We start from the raw sequence: 27,235 nt of genomic DNA, 5'->3' as shown, positions 1-27,235 counted from the left end.
ATGCTCAGATTTGGGGTCTTAGACCTTCTGCAATTCTCTCACTTCCAGAATTTCCCCTTTAAATTTCTAGCGGCTCCTAAGGCTCTGAACTCCACTCTCCGCAACCGAAGGAGGCGAGGCTGTGTTCTGCCCGCTACAGCGGTGGAGTGTGGGGAGCACCATCATGATTCTTGCATCGTCCAGGGGCAGTTTTTCAAGAGTAAACTTTCCTCTGGCTTCTGTCTGTTTTGAGATACTTCCCAGAACCTTTCAATGGTTGTTTTGTTTTGTTTTTAAATTTTGTCCAGATTTCATAATTGTTATCTTCAGGAAGGTTCATGCATTCACTTCATACCGCCACTGTTACCAGAAGTTTCTCCCACTGCATTCTCTTTAAAACATATCCTAGAGCATGTCACTCCCCATGCTTAAGACCCTTCAAAGGTTTCCCACTGCCCTAAGGCAAAGTTCACAATCCCTAGTAAGACCCGTGACACCATACAAAAAGTAAGGTACAGACTCTTTTAAGGTTAAAAATTCCTGTGGATCCCCTAAGGTTCAAAACTTATTTTTATTTATAATATTGCCTAAACAAATCTGTGCCAGCATAGGATCTTTTCCTTCCCTTTCCATCCCCTTCCCAGGGCCTGGCATACACTGAAGCCAGAAATCAAAAGGAGCATTTGGGAATGTGGCCAAGGTGAAGCGAGAGACAGAAACTCTTCTGGCGCAACGATGCTAGGAGGGGCCCCATCCAGGCCCTGCGGATGATCAGGCTGTCTGGTGATGCTCGGCCGGCAGAACCCAAAGTTCCTCTCCTTCTGCCCAGCCCCTCCAGAGGCTGAGGGGAAGAAAAAGTGAAACCCCAAAGGGGAGGAGAACCCAGGAATTAAAGGCATCCAGGGAAATAGAAGGGAGGGGAGAGCCTTTGGAACAGAGGTGTTGGCCACAGAGGACACTCAAGGATCTAGAACAAAGGCCAAGGCTGGGGGCAGGTGAATGCGGCCTTTCCTACAGCCTGTCCCCCTCCTATCTCGGGGACGGGCAGGTATGGCCCAACCCCAAAGTGAAGACCCTGACATTTCCTCCTGGATCCTGTTTTGTTTTGTTGGGGGGCTGGGGGGGGCGGCTGGTGAACAACTGCAAGGAAAGCTCATCCAGTATAGACTATCCCACCCTTCCAGTTTTACTCTCAAGAACATTGGACAAACAAAACACCAAATATAAGCTAATGTTTATAGCTCTCCTACAACCAAAAACCAAAACAAGTTTACAAATTTAGACCACACAAAACTACAAAGCCCATTAAATTCATAGTAGCAATAGGAGTCTAATGTGACGGACGACGTTTTTGCCAAAACTACGTCACCGCCGTCATGTGACCAGCACTGCCCGAACGCACTAGCAAGTTCTTCAGCCTCTGGTATGTCCCTACACCGACGACGACTCGCTTCTCCCACGGTTCCCTGCCTCTGAACTTCTGGGGTTCCTCGGGGCCACAGGCCCTGACGTCATTTGGACTTCACTCAGCAGGAACGCTTGGTTACTGGTCCAGTTGCCCCCGTCGTCCCTGCTCAATGGGGCAAGAGCAGCGGAGCGTTCAGCGAGGTGTTTGTCATGCCTTTGACCCCTCTGCTTGCCCCCCCGTTTACTGCCTCCAGGAGAGAGTGGATACCGTCCAGCACAATAAAGGGGACTGAAGGGTCGAATGTCCCAAAAGCCGGGCTTTCGTTGCAAGGCCAGGCTTTGTTGAGCAAGAAAAGGATTTGTAAATCCTGACCAGACAAGCCTGGAGCCTGGAGAACCTTGAGCGTAGGGTCATAAAAATAAAATTAAAAATTAAAAAAAAAAATAGAGGCCATGAGGGGAGAAGAGTATAGGCTGGTGATGTAGAAATGTCTTCCCACCTCTAAAAAGGGAAGTGAAAGTTGGGAGAGCCTCGGGGTGCCTTATTTGGAAGGGGCAAAGCTAGACCCCAAAGTCAAAAGACTGGTAGAGCCTGGGAGGAGCCCTTCCCTCCAACCCTGCCCCCATCCGGGGTCTAAGCAGGAGGTAGGTTTGGGGCAGTCCAAGACAAGGGACCCAAGGGTCTAGGGTCTGCCAGGAAGACCTAGGAGAGCCTTCCCAGAAGAGCCGTGTTCCTCAGGGTGTCTGGCAGCCACCTAGCAGAGGGGGGAAGTCTAGGCAGGGGGGCCTGAGGGCAACCTCAGGGCAGCGAGAGAAAGGGGGCCAGGTGGCCTGAGTCCCCAAGGCAGGCAAGCAGGGCCGAGAGGGTCTGGGCCAGGGGAAGAATGACACAGGGTGTAAGGACCCAGAGACCAGAACCTCGGAAGAACCTGAGCCGTGGAGGCCCGCAGCCAACACCCGAATGAGCCGCACCGTGGGCAGGTCCGAGAGCCTCTCGTCGGAAGCCCCAGACCTGGGGCCAGAGTGGGTGAAGGGTGGAATCAGGGAGGATTTGGGAATTTGAACCCTTAGCCCGAAGAGATTAAGCTTTAACCAAAGATCGCTGAGTTGCCTCTAAGTGGCACCATCAGGGGTTTTCTGCCCGCAGCTGAAAGGGCGTAATGAGCTTGGTTGAAGAACAGTTATGGGGAAATCGAGTTACGTCCCTGCACGCCTGGGCCGTGGCTGCGCATCTGAACCTGCCGGCTACGGTAGAATTCCTCGTGCCAGTGGCAGGGCCTGCACAAAGGCAGGGGCCAGCCGGAGGGGGCAGGATGTACTTCTATTCTTAAAAAATCATCAAGACTATAAAACCTAACTGGAAGCAAACAGTCCTGAGAGGGGGAGGGTTTTGTCTGTGGCCTGGCCGCTGCGCGCCTCTCCAGCGCCCTGGCCCGTCACTGTCCTCTAGCCCCATGGTCATCCTTGAGTCCTTCACACGTGCTGGGCTCCTTTCTAGTCCAAAGCTTCGCATGTGCTCTTCCGTTGGCTGCAATGGGTTCTCCGTGGCTTTGATCTGTTTAAATTTGACTTCTGCAATGAGCTTGCTGAGATCCCAGGACAAAGTGGCTCCTCCGTGTCATACTCCAACGGTCACCTCTGGGTTTCCTTCCTCGTCCCGGCCCCATGATCTGTTTGGCCAGTGCAGACCAACAGGGGACGCCCAATCTATGCTAAATGAATGAAGGACGGCAGGAAGGGACCCGGGCCTGGGGCCCTGATGGAGTGCAGAGACAGGACTCAAGTTCTGGTTTTGGCTCTAGGGACGCGGCTGTGACACTGACTTCTCTGGGCCTCAGCTGCCTCATCTGTACAATGGGCACGCAGCACACTGACACTGACTGAGCAAACCTTCCTGGGCGCTAGCTGTTCCCTAAACAAAATGCCTGTCCTCTGGGAGCTCGCAGCCTCCTGGAGGTGACCGACGGGGGGACACACACCTAGGAAAAGTGTACGAAGGGCTGTGGTGGGAGCACGCACAGGCAGAGTAGCACACGGGAGGGTGGCCTACCTGTTGTGGGCTGGAGGCGGAGGCCGGGGCAGAGGGCAGGGAGGACTTCAATGAAGAAAGGAGAATGGCTGACCCTTGGCTTATAGGATGAACAGAAGTTTGCTGTGGGCGACAGGGAAATATATTCTAGGCTCTGGGAGATGCAGGAGCAGGGGCATTCTGGGAATGACAAGCATCCAACTGGCTGGAGGGCCAGGTGCAGGCCAGGAGGCACTGGGGGGGAGTAATGGGCCCCCAGTTGCCTGTCACCCATCATCCACGACCAATCCTGTATCATCTACACCCCACTACACACCACACCCTCAAACTCAGACACCTGCCTTTCACCTGCACATATTTCAGTATGCATCTCTAAGAGAAAACGGACTTTAAAAAAAATGTTATATTATTTTTTTCTATCACTATATCACACCTAAAAAAATAACATGTCCTTAAGACAATCAAATATGTAGTCAGTATTTGTATTTTGATTATCCCTTAATTTTTCTTTTCAGTTTGTTCAGTGTATGAGAACCAAACCAGGTTCATCACAGGATTGATTGATATGCCTCAAAGATATTGAGTCTCTTTTTAAGAGGTTTTCCCCTCTTTGTTTCTATATTTTCTTACAATATATTGGAGAAACCAGGTTATTTGTCCTGCAGGGTTTCCCACTGTCTAGATTTTGCTGACTGCATTTTCCAGGTGTTAACATGCTCATCTGCCCTCTGCTTTTCCTATAAACTGGTTGTTAGATCCAGAGCTGTTCTGTGCAATATAAGGTGAGTCACAAATGCAAATTACATGTGTACTTTTAAATTTTCTAGTAGTTACTTTTTTTTTTGAGATTTTATTTATTTATTTGACAGAGAGAGAGACAGCGAGAGAAGGAACACAAGCAGGGGGAGTGGGAGAGGGAGAAGCAGGCTTCCTGAGGAGCAGGGAGCCTGATGCGGGGCTTGATCCCAGGACCCTGGGATCATGACCTGAGCCGAAGGTAGATGCTTAACGACTGAGCCACCCAGGTGCCCCTAGTAGTTACATTTTAAGAAGTAAAAGAAACAGATGAAATTAGTTATATTTTACTTAAGTCAGTATATGCAAAATAATATCATTCCAACATGCAGTCAATATGAAAATTAATATAAAATTATCATTCTATTTTTGTACTAACTCTGAAAATTCGGGGTGTATTTTACACTCACAGCACACCTCAGTTTGAACTAGCCACTTTGCAATTGCTTAGTAGCCATACGGGATCAGTGTCCATTACAAGGGACATCACAGAGAGAGCTTTGACCCTACTTAGGGTCAAACTTTTGCCAAGAGTACTTCATGGGTGTGGTGTTCTTCCATCAGGAGGTGTAAATGCCTGGCTCGCTCTGTGACATGGGCAGTCACCGCCCATCATTGTCTTAGACGCATCAGATTCATTAGGAGTTGCATCGTGGTTATAGTTTAGTTCCATTATCCCTTCTGGATCTTTTTACTTGGAATATTTCAGTAAGAGAATTTTCCCCTCATCAGCAATTCGGTTAACTTAGCGGAGTACAATCCATCTGGCAGAGTAGGTAGTATCTGTCTCTTTCCTGTAGGTAACAGTTCTGGAGGGTTCGAGCTGTGTCTAGGGAGCGTGGAGGATGGCTGAAGGCCGCCACCAGGGAGGAGGTGACTGCAATCCAGGCAGAGACCCCAGCCACTGGCTGCCCCCTCCCTGGGCAGCCAGCCAGTCCTTGCCCCTGAGCCTCAGGAATCGCCCTCAAAAGGCTGGAAAGCCGCCGCCACCTGCCTGTACCCTGGGACAGTCATCCCATCAGGCCGCGGTCCCAGGCGTCGGGCGTCAGGGGCTAGGCGGGAAAACCGCAGCTCCCACCCTCTGCAGAAGGGCGCTCTAGTCCAGTCCTGCCCTCCCTGCCTTCCTCCTGTCCCCCTCTGACCCAGGTAATGTCTGCACCACCCCCGGGGCTCCCCTCTCCCCAACCCCCTCCCATTTGCTCTGAGACCTTGCTCCTCTCATTGCTCTGTCTTCTTCCTGAACCTTCACCTGCTCCTGGCTACTGCCTCCTGGTTTCCTCCCATTAGCACTTACACGAGATCTGCCCTCGGCCTCACATTCCTCTCCAGCTTCCACGCTATTTCTCTCCATTTCTTTACAGGTAAACTTCTTGGGAGTACTGTCTACACAGGCTGTCCCCGCTCTCACTACCACTGCCCCGGCCCCCTCACTGGTCCTCCAAGCGTGCAGGGTGCGGACAGTAACTGCCTGTGGCATGAAGAGATAAATACAGGGCCCTGGAAATTCCTTCTCTCCAGCCTCTTGCCCTGGCTGGTAGCCCTGCCCCCATTTGATCCCCTTGACATACCTGTTGGACGCAGCTAAGGTGCGTCCTCAAAGGTGACCCTCTGGCTCCCTGTATCTTACGTGTCTGTGAGTCACACTTCACACGGCTGAACCTGTGAGCTTTGACAGCTACACCACATTTCCAGTCCCTGGAAAGTTGCAATCCACCTCACAACACAATGCTCATGAGGTGCGGACTTCTTCTACTGCTTGGGCAGGAATGTCCTCCTTAGCAAGGGGCTCCTGAACGGGGAAGAGCTACTGTAGCTGGCAGGGTGTTCAGATGGCCGGGCAGAGGGAGCTGGCTACATACGGGGCCTTGATAAGGCACAGGGTGCAGAAGGGGCTCTGGGGAGGGGTCAGGGTTTGGTTTCGCCCCAGTGTGGCTCTGGGATCTGCGTGATCTCGGGCGGGTCACCCGCCCTCAGGGGCCTTCTGTGGGCTTCCTGGTCAGGTGGTGATGGTAACACATGCCCCGTCTCCCCGCGGCTGTCCTCGGCGTCAGATGCTATCATGGAAGCGGCTGGGGCGGGACAGGACACACCACACGTTTGAGGAGTCACAGCGTCGAAGTGCAGGTATCTGTAGGGCGGCAGGCTCAGCCCCTGCACTGGTTTCCCAGCTGGTGGTGGCTCATCCCACTCAGGGTGTGTACTGAAACTGTGATAATCCCTCAAACGTGCACCTCTTTTTACTGTTTACAAAAGCCCCGCTCCAGAGTCTCAGCTAATCCGTGGACAGTTCTGCCTCTAAAGGTCGCCGGTGATTTTTGAGGCCGACTCTGGGCACGCTGGGCCCCCACAGAGCTCCCAAGGGACCAAGAGACAGGCGCAGGTGACTTACAAAATCCTCACCTCTATGCTCTCATTCTCCCATGCCCCCAACTTCAGGAGCACCCGCCATGTGCCACCAGAGAGCTCAGACAGGGCTGGGGACAGAGCGGTCAAGGCAACTGGAAGGTTTCTGGAAGCAAAGGGTGTGGCCTCGAGGTCAGCAAGCTTTAGAGACCTCTATTGCATGAACAAAAGCTCCCGTACCATCCGCATGAAAGGTAGCCTGGGGCAGGGAGGGGGGTCCCCTCCCATCACAGTCACAAGGTGTGGCCAAGCCCCTCACCTGAAGAGCAAGAAATCTGTGGACACGAAGTGATGCCTGTTTCTTCAAGGAACAGGTTGTTCCCTGTAAGTGAAGTAAACATTTTTTTGCAAGTAAAATTTTGAGAGAACGAGTTTCTCTCTTAAAATATCAAAACTTAGTTCAACCATTTCCCTTAAAATATTTTATGCATTGTCCTATCAAACTAAAACAAATTTATCATTTTCCTGAGGACAGAGGGCCATCTTTAGGAACGGTAGAAGTCATTCTAGTTGAGTTTTTTAAATTTTTGTTACAGATTTCACAAGGATCTTGAGCAGATGGCAGCGTGGTAGCTGTTCTGCTGCACACAAATCCCTGAGCGGAAGTAGGCTGTGTTAAGTGGCTTAGCCCCAAGCTCTCCACCACAGGCAGAGGGGGCACGGGAGGGTCCTCTCCTTTTCCGCCATGCTCTGGAGCCCAAGGCCAGCCGAGGCAGGTTTTGAAGAATGAATACCGAACTGCTCTTAAGGCAAGAAGAACCTCTGTCCGGGCACAAGGGAAAACCTGAGCAAGGAGCTGGCTTCACTTTTCAGAGGATCACATGGGCTCAGAGAAGTCAAGGGCCTTGTTTGGGTCACACAGCCGGTGAGCAGCAGGCTGGCTGGGATCTGTCAGGCCGCGGGCTCCTTGCTCATACATCCAGACCGCTTCCTTCCTGCTTGTATCTGCTTCTTGAGAGTCAGGTTACCCCGTATTTCTGTCCACTCGCACCCTCCATTCCTCCGAATCTGCTGCCTGTAATTAACGGGGACCGAGGGAAGCTGATTGCAGTCGTGTCTTGGACAGAACCGAAGGGATGCCCGCCTGCCGCGGGCCCACTTGTGATGTGCCCCGGGCTCGGCTGGCTGCGGCGGCCTCGCCAACTGGCAGTCTGTCTCACTTTTATCCAGATTCAAGACCGTTCTTCTTCTGGATTGCGGACATCGCCAGCCTCTAAAATGTGTGCAATGATTTTATAGACATGTTTTTTATTCATTTAAAATCCACAAGGCTGAGCTGTCTACCTACAAAACTGTAATTAGATGCGCTAGGAGGGGGAGAAAAAAAAAAGAAAAAGCTTCTATCTACTTCAAGCAAAATTAAGAGCTCTGGGCACCAGTTCAGCATGCGGTGAGGCGGCCAGCAGCTGTTTAAGAGAATATTTATGGATGAGGTGGGCCTGAATAAGCTCATCTGCCAGGTGTTAAAAAACATGCAAATTAAGCTAATTAGGCTTATAGACCATGTCTCAACACTGTGTCCATACCACCCACTAAAACACTTCGGAACACTTGACATTTGTTTAGAGCTTAGTTTTTCAAAAGCCCAGTTTCAGCCCTGACACATTCTCAGTGTGTACAGAATAAATATCTGCACTTCAGTTGCCCCCCCCCCCACCGCCCCCCACGGCCTGGTATAGATGATGCCAGAAATCCTTGTTGAAGGACTAACTCCTCCCAATGTGCATGGTGCTTTGCAATGATCACTAAGTGCTTTCATAAAAATATTAATCTCTTCTAACACGAAATCCAACCTCGTATGGGGTGGGGGTGGGGGGGGCACCATCCCTACGCCACAGAGCAGGGGCCAGATTCAGAGATGAGGTGGCTGTGCCCAAGTGTTAGAACAGGAAATGGTGAGAACAAGTCTTGGGCATCCTGTCACTAGGCGGGGGCCCTCCTGTAGGACAAAAGGGACCACCGGAGGAGTGGGGGCCCTTAAAAATTCAATGACTTGAGCAGGGTCACAGGTTCCAAGTGGCTGAGTCGGGGCCTTGGGAGTCAGCTTCTGCAGATCAGACGCTGGCTGCACTGTGTCCGCCCAGTACCTGCCCTGCCCGTGACCCAGTACTTACCCTGAAAACATCAGGGCGCAAGGAGGCGCCTCTTTTTCAGACAGACTTTTTTTTTCACAACAAAATAGGAAAGAAGATTAAACAGACTCAAGTCTGCTTACCACTACTGAAGTCCAGCCCCGACTTGGCTGCCGGCTGCTACTCAGATCTAACCAAGTTACTCTTCTGCTTCACCGCCTGGGAAGGGTGCCTCCCAGCTGTGTCTCTCCCCCTGCCGCCCCCCGCAAGCGTCTAAATCTCCTGTCTCAGCACCTGACAGCCTTCCCCACCGGCCTGCAATTCAATCTCTCCTCACCTTTCTTCACATCTACTCAGGCCACTAGCAGGGGAAAACTTGCCAATTTGCAAACACTCGAGGCCCTGCCTTGCCTCTGGGCCTTTGCCCATGCTGTGCCCTCCACCTGCAATATCTTAGACATCTTTCATCCCATCTAGCTTTCATCTGCATGACCTCCACGAACCTTTCCCGATCCCTGAGTCAGTGAGCTTTCTCTGCATTCCACACCCTGGCTATACATCTCTCCGTCACAGAATTGATCACACTGAATTCTAACGCAACAACACGCCCATCCCCTACCCTCCACCCCTAGAGCACATGGCAGAGGCCAAGGCTTATTGATCTTTGTATTAACCTTGCTTAGCCCAGTCCCTCACAGAGAGAGAGCTAGCTCAGTAAATGTGAAATGGCTGGCTGACTGTTTTACGAACAAGGTTTTCATAGTTAACTCAGCTTCAACATGAAATTCAAAACAATGAAGACGGGACTCAAACATGGCAGGGAAATAACATACACTTTTACTCTCAAAATAAATACTAATCAATTTTATTTTATAAATACAGATGCTGAGTTTTCTTCCAATTACCAACAGATCAGTTTCACATGCCATTTATTATTGGTGGTGGTTTAAAAAATTATTTAAATAACTGGTTAGGTCAAGATAAATGGGCACCATTAGAACTGCTAAAAAAATATAGCTGGATACAATCTTCCAAAACTAATATTCTGAGGGGGAAAAAAAATCTCTGGAATTTCTAAAGTGGGCAAGGGGAAGTGGAGAGAGAGAACACAATCAAATATTCATTTGATAACATTTGCCGGCTGTTAAAATTGTCTCAGCTACATGAAAACGGAAAGGGCTCTTAGAAGTTCCAACATGGATAGCAGTGAATTGCATTTCAGCTTATATCCTCAAAGCAGATTTTATTTATTTTTTAGTGATTTACGAGACTAATTAAAAAGATTAGTAGGAGATAGTAACTCATCCCATATTTTGGCCTTGGCCACTTTAAACAGAGGCAAAACGAATTCTGCAGCTTTGGAAAATGTTGAGCAGAGCTCCTCCTGGAGATATATAATACTGCAGGTTCTACCCAAGGCAAGGCAGAAACTGGAGGCACCGAACAAATGCAACGAAAACCTGAAACCCAAACCAAAGGAACCCAAACCTAGTGGTGGCGCTGTGAGGCTAATGTCACTGAACACGGTGTGGACCGAGCCAATGCATGGGTAACCGGTTCTGAGCTAATGATATTCAGCGACAAGGCTCCGTGCTGTGGGTCCCAGAATCAGGAAGTCCACAGACAGGAGACTGACAGAGCCCCAGAGCCCCGGGTTCTGTCTGGCTGTGTGGAACCTGAGATGAACATGGTAACTAGGGGTGCTCATCCAAGCAGGGGGATGCCAAGACCCAGGCTCCAGGGCCTGCACCTCAGTGTACCCTGTCTTTAAGTCTGGCATGAAGTTTGAAGTCCACTCCCATCTGTGGACCTTAAGCCACATGTGATGCGCCTCCCATTGTTCAATACTAACACAGCCCTTCCAAAACCTTGTCCTTTTGGGGGGTGCGGGTGGGTGTTATTTCACTGGAAGGCTCCAACAGGCCCACAGCTATCTCCCCCCTCGTGGACTCTAACATGAGTGACAGTACACCGCGAAGAAGCTGTGACTCGACAGACGGCTTCTGCGTTAGGTCTGGAGGAGTTCCGCCTCTTTCTGTGGAATAAGATGGATTTCTCCAGATCAAGTTAAAGCTCTTAATTGCTTGCAGGTCGGGTCTGTCTGTCAAGCATGGATTCAGTGAGATCTCTTTATGTGGAAAATAACAACATGAACTATTCTGCTTGATAATGTAGCTGTCAATTAGAACTTGAGCCCAAGAGTGCTCAGACAACACACGAAAAGGACCGTGAAGCATCGGAGCCCAGTTGTTGCCGGACTCCCGGGCGGTCCGTGTGCGAGGGCGTTTGTGTGGCTACACATGTGACTCAAGCCGACGACACCGCTGTGGACACAGCCGCGGTTTCGGTTCAGGCTCGCCCTGTCATGATGTAACATGGAGATGCAGCTTCAAGATGAATGTCAAAACTGGAAAAAACAAATCGGGTCAAGTGAAGCAAATTCAGTTTTTATTCTTCTATACAATACATGGATATATGCATAAATTTTCCTTAAAGAGCTTGCAACCCTGAGGCAATGTCCTTGGGTATATAAAGTATAGAGCAATAGCAAATGAGATCTGAGCTCCAGGAATGAAATCGGACTTCAAGAACATAATTTACTATGAATGCATCTACACACATACCAATAGAATCTACGCCTCATCTAAGCCTCTTCATCCAATTATCCCGACTGCCCTGCGGTCTGCACATCGGACAGCCTGACTCTCCAGATTTTACATCATATCCAGCACCTTCCTTTCCAACTGGAATTTAATAAATTAGCATGGAATTTACATATAGGGATTTCTGTCTGGTGAGTGCATTGCCAGAGAGCACGCCTGGTTTTTGACTGCAGCATCTGCCCACATAGAAACTCTGGCCCCCAAAGGGGATTGGATGCCATCTGACTGTTGTAACCTGGGGGGGGGGAGGATGTCCTAGAGCATCCCCTGGGATCTACCACAGAGGTGAGGTTTTTCCTCTAATTTCAGGGTTATACCAAGGTATGGCTGAGCTGAGGAGGTGGAAGGTGTTGGCTTCTGCATTCAAGAACCAGTGAATCTGATGTCCTGTTTTCAGGGTGCACAACCCATCCACTGTGAAGATGGGGCAGCAGATGGGGTGACTGGGGGCAGGGGCAGGGAGGCCTGGGCGTAAGGAGACCATTGTGCTTCTTATTCATCAAACTCATGGATGGTCAAAGGTCTTTCAGTAAATGGTGAAAACCTTTTTTGGATTATTTGGTTTTCCCAAGCTTTATAAACTATGGTGAGGGCAAATGCTTATGAGAAACTAAAAGTGAGCTTATTATATTATTTATATATTATCATCTCCCCTCTGAGGATAGCACAGAAGTGTAAATTAAAAAGCAGACAAATACCTATAAGGTGACTCGAGCTAGAGAGAGTGACTTTTGCCTTAAAACAATCGTCAGGCCTGAAAAGCAAATCTTGCAAGCAAAATCTAACTTTGTCTGGCCCACTGATACACAATGATCCTGAGTCCCTCCTTGATTTACAAAGTCTGTTTTTTGAGGAATATCCTCCATTAATATTCATTTTGTGTCATAATTATTACAAGGGGTAACCAGTGCAGCTTTATCCTCCTTTTAGGCAGCGCCTCTGTCCTGGTCCTACTGGCTGTCTGCTCACTTCACTTATCAGAACTCCTGCGTGGCCGGCGGAAGCTGGACACGTTTTCATTCAGTGCATAGATCCTTCGGGAGAACTCTTCAAATTCTCCCAGAACTTGCTCGTCACACTCCACTGCCACGGCACTATCCACCGGGATGCAGTTAAAGGCTTCCAGCTGATCGCCTGAGGTGAAACCTGTGGCTTCCATGCCGATGATCTCTTCCGCTTGCTCCACAGTACAGCAGAGCTCGGGCTCTGAGACCGGGCGGAAGTCCCCCGGGACGCGGACGCCGGGGGAGCCAGCCTGCTCGCTGGGCAGCAGAGTGCCGTTGACGGTGGCTGCATGCCCAGAGAGGGCTTCTTCTTGTTCCTGGCTAGTGTTCACACTCACATGACCTCCATTTAATCTGTCACCCAAATCAACTCCTTTTTTCTTGTTTTCTTTGGAGAGGTCCAAGGAGGTATCCAAGGAGGAGGACAGAGATGTTGTCTTTCTCTCGGACTCTCCTATGGAAGGGATGGCGGGAACAGGCTGGGCGAGTGCTGAGTTGTAACTGGGAGGAGGTGTTTTGTACTGGAGTCTCTCATTCTCTGAGCTGGCCCGTTTTCGGTGTCCTTTGTCTGGGGATGGGATCCCCCCAGAGAAGCCTACATCTGCGCCTCCAAATACGGAGCTTTGTCTCTTTGGAACAGGGATTGCACTGGAGGTGTGATGTCTGTCGCTGGAAGACAAACAAAAACGAGAAGTTACTTTGAACTTCTGAACTCAGCCTAAGCCTTCTGGACCCAGAGACAGGAAACGACATACTTAGGTTTGAGAGAATAAAAATTGATAATAATCAACCTTAGTTTTAATTGTAGTGTCCAAATGCAAGAAAAAACATGAAGCATTCTGAATTCAAGTTTGAGAGCTTCCTTCAAGAAGGATACAAGACACACTAAAATATGTCCAGAGGACAGTGCTCAGGGTGGGATGGGGGATGGAAACGATGTCGTGTGGGGAAGAGCTGAAGTAACTGGAGGCATGGGATCTGAAAGAAAAGTATCTGAGGGACGTAATCAACCCCAAGGGCCTGAAGTGCTATCAATATTCTTATTCTTGTTTTATATATTCAACTCTTAGGGCACTGGGTGGCTCAGTCGGTTGGGCGGCTGACTCTTGGTTTTGGCTCAGGTCATGGTTTTGGGGTCCTGGGATTGAGTCCCGCATCAGGCTCTGCACTCAGTGGGGGAGTCTGCTTCAGGATCCTCTCTCTCCCTCTCCCTTTGCCCCTCCCCCTGCTTGTGCTCTCTCTCTCTCTCTAAAATAAATAAATAAATGTTAAAAAAATATTCAACTCTTATTTTATCTTCATAAAGCAGGCATCCTTATTTGGCAGAGAAGTTAAATGACTTGTTCCTGATAACCTCAGGGAGGTGGTGGCAGGCTAAACTAAAACCCATGACTCACGACTCAATGATCAACAGCTTTTCTGACACCCAAAGCATTACAGAACTGGCAGAGCGGGGATTTGTATCTGTATCTATATCCACCTAACAGAGATTATTATCTATCTAATATCTATATCCAGCTATTTTTTTTAATGAAACAGTAACTTGGAAAATGGCTTCTCCTTCATAAGGCTATGTAAACACACACGGCTTACACACGTGTGTAAACACACAGGGCTGACAATACTTGGTCTTCCGTGCCTTCTCCTCAACTTCACTTCCGTCTCAGGAAGCTACTTTAGGGCCAGCAATAACAATCACTGTTTCGCTACACAAAGCATTTCGTTTCTAAAGTAATTTCATATATATCGTTTCACTTGGTTCTCACAAAAACCCTGTCAAGAAAGCAGGGTATACACTATTACTCTTAAGTGTGAAACAATAAATAATCACGAGTTAATGGAAATCGAGCATCTAGACCCTGGAAATGATGTTCATGTTATATGCTGTGCTAGTCAAGCCACCCTGGAGTATGGATCACTGTTCTAGATATTACACTTGGATGAAGCCAGTCAGCTCAATACACCGATATGAACAGACTGGGCCCAGAGACAGAAGGAGGTGCAAACACAAGATCCGTTTGACTTGTATTCTTCAGAGAAGGACACATACAGAGAAGTGGCTGCTTGCAAAACAGCAGCTACGAGGCAGGCACAGAGGCTAGACTTGAAATTAAACCCACCCACCAAACAGCTATCACACGAGCCAGGCCTTGGGGAGGGGAAACATGCAAGACAGAGCAGGCCTGCCTCTGAGGAGCTTCCAGTCTTGCAGGAGAAAGACAGCCATAATTACCGAAATAATACATTGTCAAATTACAGTTGTGATAAGTGCCCTGAAAAAGAAGGCAGGATCTAGGGCCCCTTCCACCTCTGTCCACAGCCACAAGCCCTCGTACCAGCTGCCTGCTCCCTCTTCTCTCAGATTTTTTCTGATGTTCGATTATGCCTGTGGTCTCAGACACCTAAGAAAGGGTTATTTTCTTCTTGCAAAAAGGCAACCACCAGGCTGCTAATCCATGGGCTCATCAGACTCTGTAGCTTGGCTTTAAGTGTTGGTGCCAGGAGAGATTTCATAATTAGGGGTGGTCACTGGTGCGCATAGGAAACAAGGCAAGTAGACCAGCAAATTACTGTTTTTAGTTCTCAAGAGAAACAAAACAAAACAGAGAAAAATCTACTGGCCTTAATCTAGGTTTTCAGTTAATATGTTGTCAAAACTCACAGTAATTGGGTAAGCCACACATTTTTGCCAACCTTGTTGTTTTTACTCTACCACTTGCTGACAGTATCCCTCTCTAAATGATTTTGCAGGGGGCCTAGGGAATCAAACCAAAACAGAGCATCAGCACCACCCACAGACTTTCTACTCTGGGCAGCCAGGCCAAGCTTTCAGTCACCACCCCAGCCCAGGAGGGGGGGACGCATCACGTGAACCAGTCTAGAATGCTGAAGGGTGCTATCACTGGTATACAGCCAGAGGTCAGGGGCTTGACCACTCATGGCTATGAAGGGTGAACGACATGATAATCCCCATTGCCACTGCCACTCGCCCCCTGTCACCCGGCCCCACCCTGCAAGCACCCCGTTCCGCTTCTCTGCTGGGCTGCAGGGGGGCTGATAAAAGGCAGGGCAGGAGAACAGGCTTGGGCACAACAAGCTGTGCTTACAACACAAGAGGAAAGGGGGTTTTGTAGCCCTCTTAGATTCTGAGACTCTCTGAAAGCTCTCCACAACTTTGTACAACAGGAAACAAACAAAGTGTGCCAGCCCTCCCCTCAACTATAGTGGGAAGGGAGCCATGATTTTCTTGCCCATCAATAAAGCTGAATCCTCACATCTACCTTGTGGAAAAGGTAGGCAGGTGGATGGGTTATGTGGTTTGTTCAAGGCTGCAGAACCCACATCTGAACTAGATTTTGTCTGCCTCCAGAGCCCACGCTGTCTGTTGCGTCCCAAGTGGGAACATCACATTCAGATTCAACTAACACTTGCTAACTGCTAATGAAATGCCCGACTTCAAGCTAAATGCCATTACACAGGCTTTCTCATTTAACCCGCCCAGCCTGTCTCTAAGCTCTGGGGTGCTACTCCTATCTTAATGGATGGATTCTAAGGCTTTGCAAGGTAGAGACTTTAGCATTTTCTGACATCCTGACATCAAAGTTCCTTTAGACTTTTTGGCGAACCCAGGTAATGCCAGTACCAGATACAATCTGGAAAGCCCAAGTAACAGGAAAATGCTCCCCCTGGAGAATGGTAAAGGAATTAGTTACTACCAGTAGTCAGGAAAGTCTCCATGTCTAGAGTATGTCCTTCAATCACCACATGTTGTCTTTCCCCCACTTTTAGCCACGTGTAACAAGACCTTTTGAAACTTTTTATTAAAGTCTTTCTTATAATCTTAGAGTAAGTTGAAGAGAAGGGGATCTTCTTGATAATGCTGGGCTATCGATATGAACACGTATGACTGAACTGTGACACGGGGAAGAGATGACAGGACACTCAGTGGCGTTGAGTCTGGGTCCCAGGCTCTCCCGCCCTCACCCACGCTTCCCTGGGTCCTCTCTCACCACCGGGCTGGCAGTGCGCCTGAGACTGCCCTCGTCTGCAGGCCCTTGTCTATTGTTAATGTCTGCTTCGGACTCGCTGTGCCCACCTGTGGTGGATGGCCCGAGAACTGTGTGCAAAGTAAGAGTACATAGGCCTGAGTGAGGGGCATATCATGCTTGACTTTATGAGTTTTTAACATTAGTTTTGGCTGCTCAGAGTTAATTTTTTTTTTTATTACTTCCAGGATCTTAGTAGTGGTCCAGATTTTTCAGATAGCTGAGTTCTAAACAGCTCAAGTGTTGAATGATTACATTAAAATATATACAAACACACATGCATTTTTAATTATTATAATAATTTATACTCCCCAGAAAACTCAAAAAATATAAACTATATAAAAAATAGAAATCACTCACAAGCCCATTACCTATCAAATAACCATAATTAATTATTTTGTTTTTAGACTTTGATTTTACATATGTGTGTTTAATTAAAAAAGAGAAAAAAACCTAAAGTTATGTTTGTGGCCTATATATACAATTCCATATCCTGCCATTGGATTTTATTAAAACCTTTTGGTAAACAATTCTAATTGGCTGCTCCACTGAATGGAATACCATTCCTTATTTTGTATTTCTAAAATTTTACTATTAAAAAACAAACTGCTACAAGCATCTCTCTATAAAAACACAATGTATAGATTTTTGATAAAATAATTTGGATTTTAACATTTAAAAGAAAGTTTCCAGAACTTGTTACACATTTTAGTACAAGCTAAATTCTTACAATAAGAAAAGGGGCATTTTACCTCTACTACTGCCTAAAATACAGAAAGGTAGCAATTAAAGAGGCAAATGAGAGATGAAAAAAGAATGCCTGGAAGGTTTCAAGATTCTTTCTGTCTGATTACAGTCTGGCTTAATGACTATTTCATCTAAATGGAAGAAGAGGTCGAAACGCATAGATTTACTAATTACATGACCAATTTTTAAAGGCTGTTGACAATTTACTTATCAAATGAAATTAGTACATTATTTAAGTTGTGATGATGAGTCACTTATCGGGAATTTTTACTCTTAGAAACAAACAGCGTAAACCTGGATGTTTTGGGGAGGGGTGGATGCTGTAGGAAACATGGTAGCTTTGCTTCATCCTCCACTCTAGCAAGGGGTCCCTAAGGTCCTGCAGCACTAGATCAGGGGGCCCAAAGTCTGAGGTTTGGTAACTGGACCGAGTCCCCTAGTTCACCGCACACATTCTCATTAGCTGTTTGCCTTGAGTGGATGTCTTTTCCAGCTTGGCTTAGGTCCAAACTGGAAACCTGGAAACACGACATCTGGCATTTAATGCTGAAATTAAAAGGAATTTATTAAAAAACAACGACCCAAAGATACTGTAATTGCCAATTTACCAGGCCACGGTTTAGGTAAACACGGGATAGGTTGCTGAATAACTGAACCACATCGGGACTGTTAGATTACTTCATAATCAACCTTTTGCTACAAGTACAAAAGGATACCCTAGAGTCACAAACAATAGCCTGATGAGGGAGAAGCCAAGTAGTTTGGAGTTTAGAGATCAAGGAGGGCAGTCTGGTTTAAATTTGGCTTCTTTGATCAAGTCTTTTCTGATCTCTCTAAATTAAGGTGATTAATTTATTTCTCATTCTGTGAGTCCTTATTTATTGTAGTCAGTTACCTTTTGTTATGTCTTCAGCTGTATCTGGAGAGAGTGGTGGTGATGACAAAGGATGCTCAAAACCTGGATTCTACTCCAAGCTCTGCAACGATGACTGTCTATTTGGAGTTATAATTTAAGGTTAGACTCTGCACTTGCTCGTTATATGACTATATGACTGTAGGTAGCCCCTCATCTTCTTTGTGCTTTAGTTTTCTCCTTCATAAAACAGATCACTGGACTATAGGAAGAATTAAATAGAATAGCACCCTTGCAATCCGCAGCAGAATGCCTGGCGTGTATGCCACCGGCAGCAGTAGCTGTTAATTGTGGTTGCTGTCATCAGCTTCCATGGGCTTCGGATCCCAAAAGAACTGCCCTCATGTTACAGAAGGGGTAACTGAGGCTCAAAGGCATTAATGTCTGGGACCATGGAACACAGGTAATCAGAAATAAAGACCAGAGTCTAGGTCTCCTTCCTCCTGCCACGTCCTCCTATACGGAATGCTGTTTAGAATGGGGACAAAGAGAACTCTTCCCACCGGCGCCATCCCCACTCCTGCACAGAAGGGAGCCAGCTGCAAGAAGGAGAAAAAGAACTGAGGCAAGTGTAAAAGAGTTCTGGAGGAAAAGAACTAAATCAATCAAAAGCAAACATCACCTCAGTTTTTTTTTCTTTTTCTTGAAGACATGGGGCGGGGAAGGCTTTATGCTCAACTGCCTCTATTTACATGATCTACCAAATGCTCAGGGACTATAAAAACTTCCCAGAATCCTTGGAGGTACATTCCAATTGTCCCCAAACCCCTGATGTATCATTTTTCTATATGAATCTAGCTTTGGGGAGAAAGAATTTTTGTAAGAGGGGAATTTCTGTTGTCCCAGCCTAAATATGGAGGACCCTGCTCTGCCTTTTATGACCGTAATACGAATACTTTGCCATGAAGCCAACCTGGGAGACAGCAGAACCCAGTTCATCCCCACCCCCCTGCCACTAATCTTGCCTCTGCCACTTTATTCTTTCTTCTCTTCTTTCTGCTAGTTTTATTGCTTAAAGCAACAGCCTCCTTTAAACAGAAGGATTGGGAGAGAGAAAACAAGGTAAGAAAGCACTGGTCCAAAATGTGTTTCCATTTCCGTGTCTCCCTCTATAATGTTCCAGACGTCGGCAGGGAGCCCCACCAGCATGGGGCACGGGACACGGGACATGGGACACGGCTGAGCACTGACCGCTCTGAACCAATGTCTCCTCTTCTGCGAAACGTGAAGATCCACCTAACGGTGCTTAGGGTAGGAGTAAGATTCTTAGCACAATGAGTAGGTACTCCATAGATTGCTATTAATGATAGAACAGCAGCAGCTAACATTAACAAAGTGTGATGAAGTAAGTATTCTGTTGATAGCTTTCTACGCGGTCTTGCTTCATCCTCACATCTCTACGAAGTATTACGATTGTCATCCTCCTTTTACAGATGAAGAAACTGAGGCTCAGAGGTTACGTCACTTGCCCGAGGTCAAAAGCAACTCACTGTGATTGAACAAATGCCATCTGACTAAATAAATGTTAGTTTCGTTCTCTCTCTCAGTCCCCAGGGCTTGCCACCAGAACACTGACATTTGATCATACTTCTATTTGAGGGAGGAGTGAGACTCAGAGGAATAGTTTTTAGGCTAAGTGTCTTGGTGTCTTTTCTTTCTTTTCTCTTCTTGCCTCTGTTATTAAGTTTGGGTGGTTTTTTTGGCTTCCTAGGAACTGTTGTTGTTATAAGAATGCTGATGGATTCCAAGCATCAATTATGAAAACAGGAAGACATCTTGCCACAAAATGATATAAATGTGGAGACTTAAGGGAAAAGGAAATAAAGGAAAAATGTAAAGATTTACCACATCGAGATAGTTCTTGAAGGCAGGGTGAATTTTTAGCCATTTGAAACGATTTTGTTCCCTATTCTCTTTCAGATTCACTTGTGCTGGTTTTATCTGTCTACAACCAGGTTTCAATGTGTAAGGTACTGGGAAAGAACACAGTTCACAATCTCAAATATGTGTCTTTCCCTCCTACAAAATGTTTCCTCTGAGGAACATTACTAGATCACAGCTGGTCAAAATGCTAAATCTTGATTGTCTGGATCCTGGCCAAAGTCTACAGCTACAACTCGGTGGACTAAGAATACTTAAAGAGAAAAAAACCCCACTTTTTTAAACAACATTCGATCTTCTTTCTCCCCCTGCAGCAAGCTATGACCTCACGGCAGTGAGGCCTCTCCATGGAGGTGTTTAAGTTGGTTTACGGCCATTAGAAATGTTTGAAGCTCTAGGTACTACTCTGCGCCAACAGCATGTCAACTGTGCTAAAAAAGCAATAATAGTTTCTCACCTTCTTAAAGATTACTGCTTAAATAATGCAGAGCAACGACAGGGCTGCAGAGAGTGCCAAAAGCAGGTTGCCAAGGCGAAGCTGAGGTAGAATTACGTCTGTTGGCAGCTACGAAATTATGACATAAAGTCAGTTTTTTTAAAAAAACAACCTCCATAAATTAGACGACTATCCTTCTTCAGAATCCAGCAAAAGCTGGGATTTATCTTTCTCCTGCTCTCTCTCATATCAAGTAGAAGCACAGAGACTCCTTTTGGGAGAGCCAAATTTTACAGCTAGATCTTATCTCTCAGGAGGTGGCTGGGGGTTAACAGTTTTAAGCATGCAGTCTCCTGACCACAGGCAAGCAATCTAAAGGCCACTCACCATTACCAGATAAGTGAAAGTGCTTAATCTTTGCCCTGGATGTTAACAAAAACAAGAAACAAAATAAAAATAGAAACAATCTTGGGCCAAAAGCATAGGCTGAAAGCTGTGCCAGTGGTCACCTTTCCCCTGGGCTCAGCTTGGAAGGTTTACTGCCAAAGTCTGACTAAATAAAAACAGAAAGTTTAAAAAGGTATAACTGAACAAGGGAGCCTTTAAATTTTATTTAAACTAAGGACTGATGGAAAGATGAATTTGTGAAAGAGAAAGTTCCATAGGCAAATGGTAAACCAAGCAAGCTGAAGAAATCCATTCCCCCAGGTTATGTGATTCAACCGAGGGCCTGGCCATCAGGCCTCCGTGGCCCTGGACAACAGGGCCTAGCTTGGGAAAGAGAGGCCTCAGCACAGGGCAGTGGACAGAGGCTAAGGGGTGCCCACAGGCAGGAGCCCATCTGGAGGCCAGCTCCATCTCAGTCTCAAGGCTGAGCTCCCTGGAGTCAGGGAATAGAGAGTGATCCTTAGGGAGATAGAGAGGGGTCTCAGGAGGAGTCAAGTCAACCACTTCACCCATCAGCTTTCATTGTAAGAAATCATCATACAAACTGATGTTTTAAAATCACAGTCAGGCAACAAACATTATGAGGACCATAAAATGGTCTGCAGAAACAGAAAGAGCAGCCAGAGATGATACCAGGGGCCCCCCTGGACAATACTTGGGACATGGGCGTAATAAAGTATTTATGCTGAGAATTAGTGGGGGAAAAAGTAGCCTTGACCTTTGCCAGGGACATGGGAGGAAGAGCAATCTCACAGAGCCCAGCCTCAGGGAGACCTCGACAGAGACACTAAAACATTGGTCAGGGAATGTTTTCTGAATTTCAAAAGTAGACTTGCAGAGAGAGAGCTAAAGGAAGTTCTAGGCTCCAGAAGCCAGTGACAGACTGTGAAAGATACTGCTAAAGCTGAGCTACCACTACGTTTCTAATAAGCTCTGACATGACCTGAACCATGGGGCTTTAGTTGTTTTTTATTTTAAAAGAAAAACGAATAGCTCTGCCACCATTTCCCAAGATGCTGGAGGCCTTCAGAAGAAGTGCCTGAATTACACTTAGCCACCATCTAATCATCACTTAGTGACAGACTGGGGGACTCCAGGGGTAATATCTGGGGAACCTTATCTTTGGTAGTCCTCCAGACTATGAAGAGGTGCAGCATGAAACTGTATGCGTATTGACAAATGATTTACTCCCTAATTCAAATATACATTGAATGTCTCTTAATGCACTAAAGACATTTTCAATAATGCACTAAATGTCTCTTATGCACTAAAGACATTTTCAATAATGATTGAAAATAGGCCGCAGCTCCTGCTTTGTAGAGCTTACCCCACAGTGGGAGAGGACACATACCTGTCACAAAATTACGACAAAAATGTAAAATGATAACCTCTGACACATGCTGTGCAGGAGAGGATGGGCTAAGAGAGCGTGTAACAGAACCGACCCAGAAAAGGCCAAGAACTGAAGGGTTAGTAGAATTTTTCACCAGGTAAAGAATGGGTTGGTGGGCAAGAGCATCTTCCAGGCAAAAGGAAGAGCATATGCCAAGACCCTATGTCAAGAGAGAGAACAATGTTTGAGGACCCAAAGGGTCATCAAGTGGAGAGCAGCATGGTAGAAGATAAAGCTGGAGAGGGAAACATGGAGATCATGCAGGAGTCCACAGACCATGCTGATAGTTTTTCTCTTTAAGCCTTTAAAGTGTTTTAGGCTAGTGGTGTGTGTGTGTGTTGGGGGGGGGGTGAAGGTGGTAGAAAGAGAGATCTATTAATTGACTGATTGATCTGTATTTTGGAAAGTGCCCTTTGGCTGAAGTTGGAGAACAGACTGGAGGGGACCCAGAACGGACGCTGGGGACCACAGGCTGTGCGGCAGTGTAGGTGAGAGACGATGGGGGCTTGGAAATATACCAATACAGACAGGCAGACCCATCAGGGGAAATCAGCAGATGTTGCTAAGGTTAGATGTGGGGATGAGAGGGAAAGTGAGGAAGCAAGGATTATGAAAGCTTTCTGACCACTGTGAACGAACGGGCGGAGATTCCATTTGCTGTAAACAGAGCACCGGAAGCCCACGAGGCTTATGGGGGTTGGGATGGACGGCAGGGAGAAAAGAACACAGGCACACAGAACGTGCCGTGAAAACATCCAGGAGGCAATCTGAAGAGAGGCGTGATATCTGAAAAGAGACCTGGGACGAAGATTTGTACTTGGGCTTCATTTCAGTGTGGGTGATAATTAAAATGATGGTGATAGATAAGATCACCATGGGCTGGAGAACAAACTGAGAGAAAAGAGAGCCTAGCACTGAACCTTGAGGAGCTGGTTTTTTTTTTTTTTTTTTTTAAGATTTTATTTATTTATTTGAGAGAGAATGAGAGACAGAGAGCAGGAGAGGGAGGAGGGTCAGAGGGAGAAGCAGACTCCCTGCTGAGCAGGGAGCCCGATGTGGGACTCGATCCTGGGACTCCAGGACCATGACCTGAGCCGAAGGCAGTCGCTTAACCAACTGAGCCACCCAGGCGCCCTGAGGAGCTGTTTTTTATGCTGAGGTAGAGGAAGAGGAGCTTGTAAATGAGATAAGAAGGAGCGGTCAGAGAGGAAAGAAGAAAACTAGGAGAGGGTTATAATGATAGCATTCCTTCTCTGAAATCAAAAGGTGCTAAATAGTCCCTTGTATAAAACATTTTAGTCTTAACATAGTTACAAGCGAGGCTGTACTGAGTAACAAAAAGTGGGGGCCTAAAACTGTCTGGCCTGGGTCCAAGGCTGGGTCACCTTTAAGTCATTTTAACCTTTCTGTGTCTCAGTTTCCTCATCAAGAAGATGAGGCAGGAGAGGGGGTCCTAATTCCCAGGGTTGTTGTGAGGATTACATGAGTTAACTAGCACATTCAAAATGCTTTGGAAGAGCGCCTGGTTTGCCGTAACAGTCATTTGACATTAGCTATAATGGCATTACTTATTATATACTGCTCTTTACCAACAGAAGAATTGTTGAGAAAGCATCATATAAAATGATCTTTAATGTTAAACTCCAAACTTAAAACACAGGGAATTGTATCTGAATTGATTTTAAACTCAAAGGTCATACTGAAGTAATCAGTGGTCACTTTTACTGCTGCAAACCCTTGTCAGCTTTTGGTGGGCACAGACCATAGCTCTACAGGCTTCCTGAAACTTAATACAGTGCTTTAGATCTAGAAGGATGCTTCTCTGCTGATACTTAGCACGTGCTAAAGAGTCCCTCCTAAAAAACACTGACTTCTTAATGCAGGATATGTAAGGGCTTTTCTGCTAATTCTTTCCCTCCATTCATTTAAATATGCCCATCTTCCAAAGCCCAATTCAAGTCCGACCTCCTTCATTAAGCCTTCTTTAACCATGTCAACTTAGAGTAATCTCTTTGAACAGCCACAGTACTTGTAATTATCCCATCCAACTGATGTTTAATACGACCACTTGTGTTTCAACACATATTTCAGTAGACATTACTGACATCCACATTCACTGCCTAGCAGTCGGCTAGGCTCTGGAAATAACGAAATGTATAAAATAAGCTTTCTATCAATAAGGAGTTCCCACTGTAGTCAAGAAGATGGAGAGAGTTAACCAATAACCAGAACACCATGGGGCTTTGCGTACAATATATACTTTGTATACTGTAATGGAGGAGGGAGCCGGTCATCATCTGGAGGACTCATCACAGGAGGCTATATTCAATTGGCGTCCCGAAGGACAAGGGGGCGTTAACCAGGCTCTGTGTGCATATAGGGGGGAAGAGTAAGAAATGAAGGGAAGGATAGTTAAAGCAGGATATGTGTGCAGTCCAACTGTGGAGCCAAGTCTTGTAAATGCTGTAAGGGGGAACTTGTCTCTATTTCTTGAAATCTACTCCTTCACTTTCCAATCTAACGTAGTAAAGATTTAGTGAGTATTAAGTGAACTTACTTGTTTTATGAATAAATGGATTTAATTAGTTATACTCAAAAGGAATAATTTATGGTTTTTTCTTTTGGCAATGTGTTGAGAAACATTCTGTTAATGTAAAAAAAAAAAAGGTAAAAAGAAGAACACTACAGGGTTACTTATAACATGAAAAACAAAACTATTCAAAGATACAGTTAGAATAAATCTAAATAAGAATATTATGCAGCCATTAAAATGATGCTAAAAAGTTTTAAATGGCAGTTATAAGAGGCTTAAGATACGATATACAAAAAAGTAGTATATATAAGTGTATCGACGATGCTGTCCAACACTGTAGCCACTAGCCGATGGTCACCGAGTACCTGCAATGTGGCTAAGGTGGATTTGAGATGTGCTATGTTAAAATATATACTGGATTTAGAAGGCTTAGTATGGAAAAAGGAATGTAAAATATTTTATTAATAATTTTAAAAATACTGATTATACGTTGATAAGTTATAATTGGATTTTATTGGGATTAAAGAAAATATATTATTAAGATTAATTTACCTATTCCTTTTTACCTTTTTATAATATGGCTGCCAGAAAATTTAAATTTACATATGTGGCTCAGATTATATTTCTATTGGACAGTGCTGGTATAGACCACAGGATCTCAACTATATAAGAAACACATAGAAACCGGATCAACTTAACAATGGAGTTTGTTCCTAGATTGTGGGGTTATTGTTCTCCCTTCTTCTGTGTATTTTTACATCTTCCAAATTTGATTCATTGAGCACATATTATTTTATAATCAGAAGGAATTAATAGAAATAAACAAGATACACGTAAAAAACAAAGAGAAAAAGATTCCAAGTTGGTTCAAGACTTGGTTGTCGGAGGTTGAGAAACGAAGCCCAGGGATACCCAAATGACCTTCTGTCACTGATGGAGGGTTAGCACACAAAGGATGTTGGCCACAGCTGTTCTCCATCCTGACTGGAGACAGAAAAAAGCGGAAATGGGTGTTAACCGCAGGAGGGGGCCTGTAAGTTAAATATAGGGAAGAATTTCCTGAAGTGAGGGTGTTTAAACTCTGGAATGAGTTATGGAAGAAGCCTGGTCCCCCAAGGTCTTTTAAAATACTACAGATACCCACATGCCTTGTCTGTTCCTGTCTAGAGGCAACGAGATGCCTTGTAAGGTTCCTTCTAAAATAGCGATCTTAGAGTAAATAACTCCAATAAAACTTTCGTTTTCATTTATTTTTGACCAGGCTTCAGTTTTCATATCAAGGATGCCAGCCTGCAAGAAGTACTTGAAAGGCAAGCCCATCTGATGCCGCTCCCTTAAGTGGTACACTTGAGACTTCAAAGACAATGTCATCTGATCTAAATTTAAAACTAACATCAGTTAGACAGCATGTTTTTTAAGTCCCTCAGGGTCTCCTGCCAGAAACACTAGTTAGCATAAGCATGATGGAGGGAAGGAAAGAGGACACATTTGCTTTTAAAGAGGATTTAAAAAGTTGCTAATGCTGGATACTGCCTCATTTCCAAAGGTGAACAGTTTGGCTTAAAAGCTAAACTATTATATTGTTACCCTCAGCTTTTAAAGAAAGTAGACTGGCTCACTTGCTCTTGATTTTCATTATCCTCAGTTTACTTAAAAAAAAAAAAAAAAAAAGGACTTTCTTAAAATGTGCCAAAGTTCGTTCGTTCGTTCTTTCTTTCTTTCTTTCTTTCTTTCTTTCTTTCTTTCTTTCTTTCTTTCTGTCTTTCTTTCTTTCTTAAGCTGTTCAGCTTGGTCCTATTTATGAAAAGGAATGGAATACTAGATAAAAAGTAGTTCAGCAGAAACACTATCTAGAAATTTATACCACTTAAGTGAGATGACCATACATAAAACCATACATAAGTCACACCATTAAGTACTAGAAGGAATCTGGAGCAATATCCCAGCAAGCTGCGGAATAGTCAACGATGCTTCTCTTTAGTGTCCCATCTTCAATAAGGTCACTGAAATTGATGTGGTCTCTATAAAAAAGGCACACCTGGTCCTAAAATGTCAAACAACTCAGACCAAGGTTGACCTCCATTGGTTAACAGACTGTCCACTGAAGCTGGGTCTCAGGCTCCAGGCCCCACATGACAGCAAGAATGCACAATGCACAGGAAAATTTTTGCAAGTCATGTCCTTCAAAATATTAATTTGTCTTATCTACTCATTTAGATGCTAAACTAAACAACTGTCATCTAAAGAAAGCAGGAATTATCTTACACTTTTGAATCTTTTTCGTCTCTTAAATAGTGCTCTATGCAGAGGAGACAGTTAATGAATTGTTAAAAGCATAAATCCTACTTAATGATACTTTGCATAGTCCTTTTTAGTTTATAAATCGCTTAGACATGATCTCATTTGCTCCATACAACTATGCTTGGGAAATAAGGCTGGTGCTATTAACTCCATCTAAAGAAGTAATACTCAAAAACAATTTATGAA

The 27,235-nt window shown here is 45.7% G+C and overlaps 1 protein-coding gene and 1 long non-coding RNA gene across 5 annotated transcripts in view; both read right to left on the bottom strand.

The window, feature by feature from the left end:
- Window positions 1-27,235, bottom strand: part of LOC144379449 (uncharacterized) — a 707,761-nt gene that overhangs the window by 121,521 nt on the left and 559,005 nt on the right. The gene's annotated exons all lie outside the window — the stretch shown is intronic.
- Window positions 11,117-27,235, bottom strand: part of UVRAG (UV radiation resistance associated) — a 316,572-nt gene continuing 300,453 nt past the window's right edge. For all 4 annotated transcript variants that reach the window (XM_036082832.2, XM_078058561.1, XM_078058560.1 and 1 more), the window contains one exon: window positions 11,117-13,021. In XM_036082832.2, coding sequence (XP_035938725.1) covers window positions 12,319-13,021 — 703 coding nt within the window. In that variant the 3' untranslated portion in view covers window positions 11,117-12,318. The remainder of the gene's footprint in view (window positions 13,022-27,235) is intronic.

The sequence above is a fragment of the Halichoerus grypus genome, chromosome 11 (assembly GCF_964656455.1).
Source record: "Halichoerus grypus chromosome 11, mHalGry1.hap1.1, whole genome shotgun sequence".
Classification (NCBI taxonomy): Eukaryota; Metazoa; Chordata; class Mammalia; order Carnivora; family Phocidae; genus Halichoerus; species Halichoerus grypus.
Note: the sequence above shows the minus strand (reverse complement) of the source record. Positions and strands in the feature narration are given on the sequence as shown.